A 12,975-nucleotide genomic window follows, 5' to 3' on the forward strand; every position below is an offset into this window, starting at 1 on the left:
GAACAAAACAATGTTCATGTTTTCAAAATAAATTAAATTATCATCATGAATTTGAACAAACAATCTACACGCCATAAGATAGATTTGTATTTCTTATTGGATTGAGGCACGTCCAACTTATCTATACTGAGAGAATATTGTTTCAATGTCACCTTTTCTTTGTCAATGTATGTATCAATCAATTTGTACATTTGCTCGTATTGTTTATGCTTTGAGAAAAATTGAATAAAAAGACTTTATTTTAAAAACAAAATATCAAGGTGTTATCATTATAAGAGGAACAGTTTCGTTCTTGTTTAAGACCGCAAATGCCTTCAGAGTGCATGGTTATTGATCTTATTATTACTCATGACATTTCTAGTGCCTTCTTGGGGTCTGATATTGCTATGAAGGTACTTGTAGACTACAAAGTTTTTAAAATTTATATTAAATCCTATCATACCAATTCAGCTGCACTTTGAACAAAATTGCGGTGACCGTTAATTTAGTTATCTAATAATAATAATAATACACCGGAGCCCCATAAATATTATAAATGGTTATATTTATTTATGGATATTTCTGCCGTCTCTGAACCGATTATGGTAAACAAAAAAGAGATGATTTTGTCATTAGATTACAGACTCTTTTCAAATTTGACACTCAGTTTATTTGGCCCTCTGCAACAAAGCTCATCTATCCCTTTTATTTAAATTCCACTTACCTGCACCATACATATGATACCAGAAAGTGAAGCAGCCGTCAGAGGGCGGGCTGAATTCACTAATCAACCATGCCTTGTCACCAGCAACAAGCGTGCTTGTTTCGATGAACACGTAATGACCTAAAAGACAAAGAGAATATAAACAAATACATGCCTTTAATCCTTCATCAATAACGTGTTACTCTACAGATAATGATGTAAAGAAAAACGTCTACTATGTCCATTAGGAGGAAAATATTAAGATGCTTAACAACACTTCCCCCTCCACCCTTATGTTACCTTCATTTGGCATTGTTGGTATTTTTTCGTTTGCTTGTTGGTTTACGTCTCTGTGCTTTGTTCATTTTTATTATTTCATAGAAGAAAGCACAAAGAACACAGTCTGTCCTGTTTGGCCATCGCATTACAGACTTTGCAATTTATTTGCCAAATATTTTAGTACCTTAATAATTGAATAAAGAGTAAGTATCCCATTTGAAAGGAAAACAATAAATGGAGATTTACAAAGAAAGAGAGGGAAAAACTTAGACGAAGAGAGAGAGAGAGAGAGAGGGGGGGGGGGCTAAAGTGGAGCGACAGAAATGTAATCTAATGCCAAAGAGGAGAAGCCGGGACAAAGACATTATTATGTGAAGTGTGGTTGTGAGTATGCAAGGGAGAGAGAGAGAGAGAGAGAGAAAGAGAGGAAAGTTACAGTGGGACGGTGAATAGAAAGGGAAACCAGACATGGAATAAATGTAGTTACCACTCGACGAAGAAAGGGTGTGGTCTTTGCTAGGCCCGGTCGTGACACTGGGCGTGGCACCGCTACTCAATGTCCAATCAAAGTTGTCCCCCGTCCGTGTGTTGGTCCAGTAACAGTAGTCAGATTCAAAGTCGCAAAAACCTAGAAAAGAACAATAATAATACTAAATAATACTTCTGAATCTGATTAATTTCAAGTATTTCCACAAATCTACGTAATTCTTGAAGTTTGATATAATCATGAACAAAATCAAATCATACGTTTTACTTGTAGTATGTAACGCGCTTCATATTTCTATATCTTAGAACACAAGGCTAAGACGATCTTTGTCGCATGCTGTTGTTATTCTTTTGCACGTAATCAAGCTTATTATAATAAGACCACGGTTCATCGCGGCACATATGACGAATCTTTATTGTCTTTGCAACGTTATTTATATGTAACATCAAAACTGATATCAAAGTCTTATTTAATTTACCTGGTGGTGCGCACGCTCCGTATTCAAACGTGATGTCATCAACCAACATATCAGCAGCGGTCGTTACACCTACAACAGCCTGAAGTACAACCTTTAAGGCAATAGAAATAAGAAGAAACATTTTCAAAATGTTATAGAAAACAATGTGTGTACATTTTTAAAAAGGGGATTTAGATTATTATTTCTTGAAGGGAGCTCATTATTAAGAAAATATAAGCGCTCTCATTCTTTGGAAAGATTTACTTGCTGTACCTTTAACGACAGTTTAGTACTCTACCCTAAAATGCATTGCTGGTAGTTCACTCAAAAAAATATGAATTTTGAAGAAGAGAAAATGAAAAAAAAAATTGAAGCAGAGAAAATGAAGAAAATAGACAACGATATAATATGGAAGGCTTACTCAAACGACTAGTTTCTTATGTTTCATCTTTGCTTAACGTTAGTAGGTATAAGGATCTTAGTGATCATCTAAACGCAAATTTGTGTGCTGTGTACTAGAAATTAGAATAAGATTATTGTTATTGTTATTGTTTGAAACCATCCTTCGGCATCGTTTTTTCTTAAATAACATGCGTTATTGATTTGGGTCCATTCGTAGATTAGATTCATTCGAACATACAAATATTCATGCAATCGACAAACTGGTCTCACCTGGAATGTCGCATTCGATTTTAAAGTCACACTCGCAAACTGCCAATCATTCGACGTCACTCCAACTGTCGATGTCCAATACGGCCCATAGAGGGCGCCATTTATAGACTCCCAAACTGCCAAGTACCCTTCATTCGGGTCATTATGTATGTGATACCAAAACGTCATACAATCGCCCTCTTCTGTTGCGTCATATGAGGGACTGTAAATCAGTGCTTGGTCACCAGGAGCACGTTCCGATGTCGTGTTCGCAAAAAGAACGTAACCTGTAATTTGAAACAAATTATGATAAACAAATGAACCAACAAACAAGCAAGCGAGATTCACGTTTTGAATCGTCGTTTTATATACTCAAATTGTTTTTTGAAGGAGTATAATTTAAAATGCACTATTATTATCAATTCATAACCTGAGGAATAAAAATCTGACCTATATATGAGTTAGGGCTTAAATGATCTTGTGAAGGCAATGATGAGAAGACAGTTGCCATTTTACTGATATTATTTTTCTAACCGTTTTACAAGTATTAATATCTTATTTTGCAAAGAATCGGTTGCAGATCCGTTATCTTAAAATCATTTTTTGTTACCCCCTGTCACTCCGTGTATGTTGTTTTCTTATATTAATATGTAGCAATGATAATATTAATTGTTTAGAAGTTTCAAAAAAATCTAAATAATATCATAAACCTTATCATTTACAAAATCACGGAACACGATAGGAAACATAAATTACATAAACGTTCATACACAAAGCTGTTATAATATTTATCTTTTCATGAAATCATTGTATTAATGTGTTTCATTCATGATATATAACATTTGTAGCATCTAAGAACTTTCTTGATCAATCGAAAGAGTCATATAGATTAAACATTCTGAGAAGATATACAGTGGAATAATCCACGTTGTCACAATTATGTCACGAAGAGAGGTAACAACAAATTACTCTAACTTTATGAGCTACAGAGTAGTACCATCACAAAATGTAATGTTATTACATTATAACACGTAGATAAAGTCATCAGTGGAATATAGGTGAAAGGGGGACTAACGTACCTGCCGGGGTTCCCGTTGTATGGTCGTTGTATAAAGAGCCACTAGGGACTTCAGAAGCTTTTCCTCTTACCCAGTCAAAGTCATCTAGGACAGCTTCCTGCTTCCAGCTACAATCACTAGCCTCAAAGTCACAGGTTCCTGGAGTTTGAAGAATACCATAGAAATCGATTGAACTTTAAAGAAAAATGTTAATTTTGCCAGAGGCGTAATCCACTTAATTATCCACGAGTCATAGGCAGCCATATGATCCATATTCCTTATTTCTTGGGTAGCCAATTTTATTCATGTTACAAATATGTGCTTGCTAATGACTTATGTTGCAAATGGAAATCAAGACAAATCCCTGTGGAGGGAAACGTATACAAAAAATCTCTATTTTAACAATTTTGTGAAAGCGTTGTCCTTTTTCTTCTAGTTTTCGGACCAGGTAATAGTCACTTTCTAATCGGTAATGCTACAAGGGGAGTAATGTTATTATTAGATACCAGTCCTTCATGTGTATCGTTTTAAGAAATTCTTGAGTACCAAGAGAAAAAGGTAAACAAAGGGGAAGAGAGAAAGAAAGAGAGAGAGAGAGAGAGAGAAAGAAAGAGATGAATAGAGAGAGAGAGGGAGAAAAACAAAGAAGTAGAAGAAAAAAGGGAAAAAGGCGAAGAAGAGAGAAATAGGCGAGGAGGAGACATAGAGACATGTATACTGCCAAGAAGGCATGGGAAGAAAAATGTGTGATCAAATAATGAAAACTTACTTGAAGGAGGACAGATTCCGTTATAATATTTGATGTCATCGATTGCTATATCACTCTCGAATGAGGACCCAATGATACCTTCAAAGACAATCTGCATTGAGAGAATAATCAGTAAAATAGGAAGTAATGCGATATTCCATGAAATCTTTACTTACAAAGGCCGACACAGATTAAGTTTTTTGCAATATTACTTCAAATATATGATTGAATGCATACTTCCCCGCCAATAGTGAACAGCTCCTCATCGGCTACTGGTTGAATCAATGGCGAGTGGATGCAAACCAAGAATAAAATGACGATTTAGATTGTGATAATTAAATCTATATTAACATATGCTTTGCCGTGATATCCACGATTATTTCTAGAAAGTGGGAAAGCCCCTTTCATATAGTCTCGTCTTTTTCAAAATACTGAAATGTCTAAAATAATATGAGGTTTACGAGAAATCCATATCAATATCATTATTATAAACATTCTTAGCATATTCTTTCAGTTTATAAACATTGGTATTACGCTTTTTAGATTTGTTTGAGAATACGGTGAATAAGTTAAAATCTGCATCCAAAAATCCAATTAATCATCAAGGTAATAGGGAAACTGAAGAGAAGGCCATTTTGCATCAACAACTGTTTTACTAGGGTACCGTTTCAAGAATACCATTCAGATGATCTCGGTAGATCTTCGAGAGGTAATTCCGAACTAATTACAGCTACCTGAAGAAAGGGGCTCGATAGATACAAACCTTGAAGTTGCTTCCGCTCGAGTCAATATTAATCGACGAGAGGAGCCACCTATTTCCATAATCCCTCAACCCTTTGGTGAAGATAGTGGTCTCTGACCCGGATTCATCAAGGACATTTACGTTGAGGGCGCCCATGGTGGCCCCGTACATGTGGTAGTAAAACTCTAAACAGCGCCCTCCAGAGGTGGTCGCATTCTGGAGAGCTGAAACCAGTCTGGCCTTTTCACCTGGTAACCGTGGGCTAGAGCTCTCGATATAGACGTAGAACCCTGTAATGAGAGGTTGAAATAAAGGGGAAAATGGGTATTCGTAAAATGGAAAACAAAAACGATTTGAGTTTGGCTAGCTGTACAGCGAGTGAAGAACGGATGCATCATGCCTTTTGTCATGAAAGGCCTTTAGATATTCCTTTACATAATTAGTTACGGATAAAGGCAGACCAATGGCATACACTCAGTATACATATTAAATATAAGTCATATACTGAAATGACAATGATAATTTGACTTTATTATAAGAGAATCAGGACTTATCGTAAGGATATGCTAACATTGATGAGTAGCTCTATTTCTTTTAATGAATTTCATAATCAAACCAGCCTTGAGCATGAATACTCGCGCGTGATTTACATTTTGACGCAGCCTGAAAGCAATAGAAAAACGAAATGTTCCGAAAACCTAACATAACATGTTTTCCGTTAATTACCTCTTTTTCTGAGCTTGTCTTTGGCAGGTGTTTGGCCATTCATGATAATTTTGACTTAAACATCAAAAAATGTCAAAATCACACAACGGAAACGACAGCAAATATCGGGGGAAGGGGGAATGGTCAACAATTTTACACGAATCAGCGAAGGTTTCAATTCGAATAGAAAAAAGTCGGCCAATATATTATCACTAAAGTTATGCTAAGGTACACTGTGAAGGGCCGACCATATTAATCTTCAGTTTACACCATGACCTAGTATCAGACTACCTTCGTGAACTTGGACCTTACACAATTCAACATACCTGATCCAGATGTATGATCATTGGAAGGACCTGTATTGGTTGAGGTTGTAGCTCCTGTTATCCTGGCCCAGTTAAAATCATCGGCCACATCTTGGACATACGAACACAGATCTCCATCGAAATCGCAAGACGCCGAACCAGTGAGTGTATTCGGTTCAGCATAGGTCGGTTGGACTAAAATGAGAAAATGAGATGTGTTATAATGTTTTAGTTTGTTTTTGTTTTCTCCGCAGCCCCAACTCGTAACCCATTTCGTATTGCAATTTAAGTCGATGTTTAGGTCGGCAAGTCCGTCCCTTCGAACCCCCAAACAGCAGTGTATTCCACTCGTCTAATTGTAAACATGGTAAAAATAATAGGATCGAAATCAGTGATTCTGCCGGGTTCAGTTCAGCGCAATGTTTGTTTAACGTTTGTTTGAGATAGAAAGGCCAAATCGCAACATGATTTCTTTAATTTTATGGTCTCTCTGTGAAACTTATCACCGCCCCATTTCCCCTTAGATTATCCATCTGACATATTTGCAAGTCGGGTTTTCAACTGGCCAGTCTTTCACTACGTTCATCATATATTCCGCTCAACAATAAAAAAAAAATAACATTATGGGCCTCGTTGTTTAAAACTTAGCAATGATTGTAACTTTGCCATTAGTGGTTAATTGCATACGAACCTTGATTTGATTGGCTGTTGAATGATGTTGCCATGATAGATTATGGTAATGGCAAAGTTGCCACCAGTGGCAATTTGAATGCAACAAGCTAGACATTGTTTTTATGGATAGGAATTTCTATCCGTTTTCTGATCTCTTTTTCCTCTATCTCTCCTTTAAATCAAATCCCTCTTCTTTTCGTTTATTTTTCCTCGCTCTCACATTATTTATCTATTCAAATATCATTTACGCTGTTTACTCTTTTACATTTTATTTTAATGTTTTATGAAGCAACTGCTATATTTGTTCTAAGTTTTAATTTGATTGAAAATAAACCGAACTGAGAAATGCGTTATTGATGAACAAATGAAAAGGTCTACTATACTTACTATCGCATGCACCATCTGTAATGTCAATGTCGTCAATAGCAGTGTCAGCATAGGGTACCGTAGTTAAAATAGCAGCAATATATATCTGTAATGCAATAAAAACAAAGATATATTCATCTAGTTTGCATATACCTCAAATTCTCTCAACTGTTATATCATTCTGCATTGTCCAATACAAAGCACTCTAACTATAGCTTCAATAACAAATTGACTCATTATTGTAAAAGACGATTTTAAAATGGAATATCCATAGAGGATTGATGGTTGGAATTAATATCATATCCTAACCTGTGTGCTGTGAATAATTTTGACTGAACACCGTATATAAAAAAAAAATGATTTTTTTTTTTTTTAACTATTCAATTGGAGCATATCTACGTTTATAACCACGAAAATATTGATATCAAATTTCCAATTTTCTTTCAACTAATTCTGTTTGTGAAGAAGGCGTTTTTTTTTTAATCGTCATTTTTTGTTGTTTAATAGCGAATGCCTCCGATTGCTGAAATGGTCATTTTAAAAGAAATATTATGCCTAAGATATAACCCTTATTTTTGCAGCACGACAGTCTTACACTTTTTTTACACTCATATTTCATGAGACTGTATTGCATCATTGGCGTAATTAAAGTTGAAGAGACTAATGTAGTTCGTAACATTGTAGAGCAATTTCAACCTGCGAGAAAAGGGGGCAACGTGATCAACTTGGACGGATTACATTATATTCCCACCTCATCTACGGTGTCGAAGTCTACGGTGACCTGTCCGTTGAGCCAGGTCTGCTGGTCAATATTCTGCTGACCAGCAAGCATCCACAGGACCTCCCGGCTGAGACTCCCCGATCCCATTGATGTGTACACCACGAGCTCTCCGGTGTCCACGCCAAACATCATGTACCAGAAGCTGAGGCAGCGCTGCCCGGTGAGACTCGGGGCGCCAAGGAAGAGCACGGCTTGCTCCCCGGAGATCTGGGGCGAAGTCTCGACAAACATGTAATGTCCTGCGGTGGTGAGTATGCATTTATCATTAGTATTTACAGGTATATTCATGTTAACTGTCAAACTATAAACATTCGGGGTCCTAGACATACGTTATGCCTTTTGTTATTTTAATTTGTCTTTAATTATTAGCCAATATCGATCCAGGACTGATGTAATTACCTCACAGTTTGTATCCAGATAACTTCCCCATATACATATTATTCTGATACGACCTTATCTGCATAATTTGCCTTTAATAGGTAAAGAAAAAGTCAAACGTACAAACAAACAAACAAAACAATAAAAGTAAAACTGCGATTCTTCATTGTTCATTTCCCAAGAAACTAAACAAAATAAACAATCGAAAAATCAAATAAATTAAGAGAGAGAATGAAATAGTACCCGATGATGTTCCAAGGGTGTGGTCCACATTTGGTCCTGTACCAGTGCTAGGGGTGCTACTCTGGTACCGTAACCAATCAAAGTTATCCGCGTCGATGTTACTCCACATGCACATGCCATTTTCAAAGTCACAAGAACCTGTGAAAAACGGTACATAATGTTTGGGAAAATGACATAAAGAGATAAACATGCATATCAACGTCTTTAGAACTTTTCAATAAGTTTTGAACACGCCAATATGCAATACTGTTACGGGTAACCTGTGGTATTCCCAGAAATAATATCCACTTTTTCATTTGATATTAGCAAACAGACAAAATCTTCTTAAAGTTATATCTTACAAGTCTACTTTTATAGAGATTTTTTTATTTTTAAGTATGTAAATACCGTATTCATTGTATGAGGATTTTCGCTTTACGCACTAGCTTATTGCAAATCATAGCAGTGTTAATTTAAATTATTTAATTCTAAAGTGTCCTACGAGTAGAAAGGGCTTATATTCGCTGACAATCGCCTGTAGGCCATTTACAGTTCTGGGAAAGATGATAAATGCTTTGTAATTAACAAAACAAACAACAGTTTATGTCAATGCGGATTCGAAAACACCAACAAATTGTTGCCTGAAAAGAATGGCCCTTCAAATGCCCTCGTATTCAAATTATGACAAGTGATAGCTAAAGCCTGTGAATCACAACATTCATGCCACATGTTTGTGCATGTCCCATATAAACAATTATTTTTAGATTACTCGTAACTTTTGAGAGTTTATATATATATATATATATATATATATGAAAATGTCTAATCATATCGTTATATACATCAATACTAATATTGTGCTACGTGATGACACTTTTTCCAAAGACTTCCACACATTTTCGTTTACAATTTTATTGCAAGACCAAAATGTAACTTTATCTTGAGTGTTTTGAATCGATATTTTGTCAGCATCTCACCTATAGATCCGCACGGTCCCAGCGTATAGTCGACGTCGTCGATGGCCAAGTCACTCCTAGGTCCAGCACCGGCCACGCCCTCGAAGACCAAACGGAAGACAGCTGAACTTGAGACATTGACCACCGCAAAGAACCATGTATCACCCAGGTCAGCGGCGGACTGTGTCCATAGGGGCACCGTGTCACCTTCAAGCTAATGAGGAATGAATTCGCTGATTAGTTTAATACCAGTTATAGTATTTGGGGAATCTTCGATCGATATTATGATATTATAAAACACAATCTATACACTTGATTTTTCAATCTCATTGACTGTTATTTATCATTCAAGCTTTTGTGTGTTGATTTCTTCCTGTGTGTGCTTATCTGTTCAATGCCTTCATCGGCAATGTTTCATGTTCTTCTTGGTTTTCATGAACATGGAGAACCAATTAATATACACATGCTCTGACTGTTTTAATGATTAATTCTATCATTCTTTTCAAGCAACCATGGTATCTAATTTTCGTTTTAATTCGTTATATTTTTGTCCGGTTATGCACACGTAATGTAAACAAACGTGCAAGTTGGTGTGGTGAGTATGCGTATCTTTATTCGGCACATAATATAATCACTATTGAATTTTTTATGAAAATAGTACTAAAAAAAGTAGCCCGGGAGCTGAATTACATTCAGTTTACAATAAAAGCACATGAAAAACATATTAATTTTAAAACATTTATTTCATCAAGCTTACGAGAATACATTCAAAGATAACATTAAAATGATATAATATTATTCAAAAAGTTGCTTTCCATTGAACACATATTTCAACAAAAACAACAGCATCGAAGTCATTCAGAAGTTGGCCCTACCATGACGTTGAGGGCGCCCATCTGATCACCGAACATATGATAGTAAAATGTCCAGCAGGTGTCATCTTGGCCGGCATCAGAAGGGTCAAAGTATGGTGTCAGAATGGTCGCTTTCTCCCCTGGCTGCTGACCAGCTGCGTCGATGTACATGTAGTGACCTGGCGATGGTTAATCAAAAAACAATACCTTTAAGATAAAGTTAAGTTCTGATCATGCGATTGCATTGTAAAAGAAACGTTGTGGAATCGATCAGAAAAGGTTGAACATCTAGCATATAAGTACTGATGTGTACTGCAAGATTCTGGAATCATCAAAATGATGATAAATTTGGCAAAGCTTTAGTAAAGTTACAATCACTGCACACAGAAACATGTATATCTTGGACACGGTTAGCATTTTTTTGTATAGAATAAATATATTTCATATGAATACGTATATGAGTGTAAAAAAGCTTTATATGTTAACATTTGTTAAAGCTTCTCATTAACTCGTCTATCTATAAAAAAAAAAAGGACTGATACATTTCGCCTAGTTTTGCAGAAGTTTCCTTTTTATATAAAAAAAAAGAACATCAATATGGTGCAATATAAATCATTCTTTACTACAGAAAATTAGATTTACTTGATCGTGGAGACAAGATTAAATGGATTTTTATTATAAATTTGGCGTCACATGTGCCTGGGAGGCGAACAGCGAACAAAATCAGTGTAACCCTCGTGTCTCTCCTCCCGGTATAAGCGGTTGGACCACTACACCGGAGTCTCCCTCTACTCTTATACGAATAGTCCTGGGGTTCTTAACTTGCAAAGGTGGTGACTCTCCTCTAAACAGGACCTTCCTTAAACGTCATATCCGAGGGACGAATAGTGTTACTCACCGGATGCTGTTCTGGTGGTAGCATCTACCGAGGGACCGGTATAAAGAGTGGGCGTGGCCCCTGCGTTCCATGACCAATCAAAATCGTCGAGATTGCCCTGTGAATAACCGCAGATGGAGGCATCCTCGAACGTACACGTGTGGTATCCTGAAAAAAATGACAACGCATATGAAATTTAGATCTAACTTTACCATGGCATAGGAAAAACCTGTATAATTAATGTATATATATTATTTTTTATTTTTGGTATATCTTATAGAATACTGCCAAATGGACGCTTAGAAAGTCGTCTAGTTTAGTGAAGTGTAGTGCATGGGACATAGAAACTAATAGTAATAATAATGAAGAAAATAATTGACAGGCCTATGTTGTAATTTACAGCAAATTTTGTAGTGTTTACCCTTAACATAATATTGTTTGTGTTTTTTTTTTATATGTTTGTAAATATGTATAACATTTCAATATAGTAAAACAAACCCTCATGGAAGAGGCAAAACGAAAAAAATAATAATAATGATAATTAAAAGAAGAAAAAAAAGTAGTACATAATAATAATAATAATACTTAATGATGATAATAATACAAATAGTGAGAATAATAATTCTAATAGTGATGATAATGATAATATTAATTGGAACAACAATATTGATAATATTAGATATATACCTCTGCATGCCCCTGTTGTGATGAAGATGTCATCGAGAGCGATGTCACTGTCGAAATTTGAACCAGTAACGCCCTCAAATACGAACTAAAAGCAAAACAAAAAGAAGTAATTAAAAGTTACTAGTATACTTATAATCATAATTAATAATAAACCATTTGGTTTCGATTACTCAAGGTAGCCACACAAGTATTTATACAGCTACTTCTGCCGCCCCTGTAAATGTTACCGCCCCGGCATTTGCCAGGTAACCATTTACACAATACCAAAGGAAACCAGACATGTATTTTTGATACAAGGAGAAAAGTATGAGAATACCCAACATGTTTCTTTTCAACTCTATTTTGTATTACGAAAACAGAACACCGACGGTTCTAATATAAGGAACATAACAACCCTTTGGTATGATGTGGTATGGTATTTATTGAATCATGCATCGTAGCTTACAAATACTGAATTGCACATGGATATACATTGCATTTTAAATACGAGTGTACAATTCAAAACAGTATCATTTACATAATTATAAGTACACGTATATGTCGCATGTTTGAATGTCTAACCTTAAAATCGGCAGTAGGGATAAAATCAATCTGGGCCTCAAACCAGCTCCTTGAAAGAGCCCCACTTTGGGTCCACAGGACCTGGCCCGGCGTGGTCCCGGTTTGGGCATAGACATTGAGTGTACCCATGTCAGCACCCCACATGTGGTACCAAAAATCGGCGCACATTCGCCCGGACGTCGCAAGAATGACTTCCGACTCCAGTACGGCAACTTTGTTAAAAAAGCTCGATGCTTCTGTGTAGATGTAGAATCCAGCCGCTATTATCGAAAGAACAAAGAAAAAGTAATACCGGTGGAATAAAAACGATGCCAAAGGAAATCAATTTTAAGAACTGTTATAAAAACAGGGTTTTATAGATGCAAATGGACGATTATTTTATACTAATTTTTTTCATCTAAGATGTATGTAGGAAAAAAAGATGACAATACTTTGTTAACCCACGTAAGCCTCATCAACATCGATGGTGTGTTTCATCTCGAGGGCCCTACAATAATTATTACCCCA

The 12,975-nt window shown here is 36.0% G+C and overlaps 1 protein-coding gene across 1 annotated transcript in view; it reads right to left on the reverse strand.

Annotated features, from left to right (window-relative positions):
- Nucleotides 1-12,975, reverse strand: part of LOC105442471 (MAM and LDL-receptor class A domain-containing protein 2-like) — an 83,633-nt gene that overhangs the window by 39,393 nt on the left and 31,265 nt on the right. The window contains exons 22-36 of the mRNA XM_030993795.1: nucleotides 12,469-12,728; nucleotides 11,908-11,992; nucleotides 11,242-11,388; nucleotides 10,365-10,522; nucleotides 9,511-9,703; nucleotides 8,555-8,692; nucleotides 7,904-8,172; nucleotides 7,174-7,258; nucleotides 6,136-6,309; nucleotides 5,126-5,394; nucleotides 4,384-4,474; nucleotides 3,706-3,773; nucleotides 1,927-2,017; nucleotides 1,449-1,589; nucleotides 704-823 (exon numbers count right to left, since the gene is read on the reverse strand). Of these exons, the coding sequence (XP_030849655.1) occupies nucleotides 704-823; nucleotides 1,449-1,589; nucleotides 1,927-2,017; nucleotides 3,706-3,773; nucleotides 4,384-4,474; nucleotides 5,126-5,394; nucleotides 6,136-6,309; nucleotides 7,174-7,258; nucleotides 7,904-8,172; nucleotides 8,555-8,692; nucleotides 9,511-9,703; nucleotides 10,365-10,522; nucleotides 11,242-11,388; nucleotides 11,908-11,992; nucleotides 12,469-12,728 (2,289 nt within the window). The remainder of the gene's footprint in view (nucleotides 1-703; nucleotides 824-1,448; nucleotides 1,590-1,926; nucleotides 2,018-3,705; nucleotides 3,774-4,383; nucleotides 4,475-5,125; nucleotides 5,395-6,135; nucleotides 6,310-7,173; nucleotides 7,259-7,903; nucleotides 8,173-8,554; nucleotides 8,693-9,510; nucleotides 9,704-10,364; nucleotides 10,523-11,241; nucleotides 11,389-11,907; nucleotides 11,993-12,468; nucleotides 12,729-12,975) is intronic.

The sequence above is a fragment of the Strongylocentrotus purpuratus genome, unplaced genomic scaffold, assembly GCF_000002235.5.
Source record: "Strongylocentrotus purpuratus isolate Spur 01 unplaced genomic scaffold, Spur_5.0 spur5_scaffold_20, whole genome shotgun sequence".
In the NCBI taxonomy this organism is placed as follows: Eukaryota; Metazoa; Echinodermata; class Echinoidea; order Camarodonta; family Strongylocentrotidae; genus Strongylocentrotus; species Strongylocentrotus purpuratus.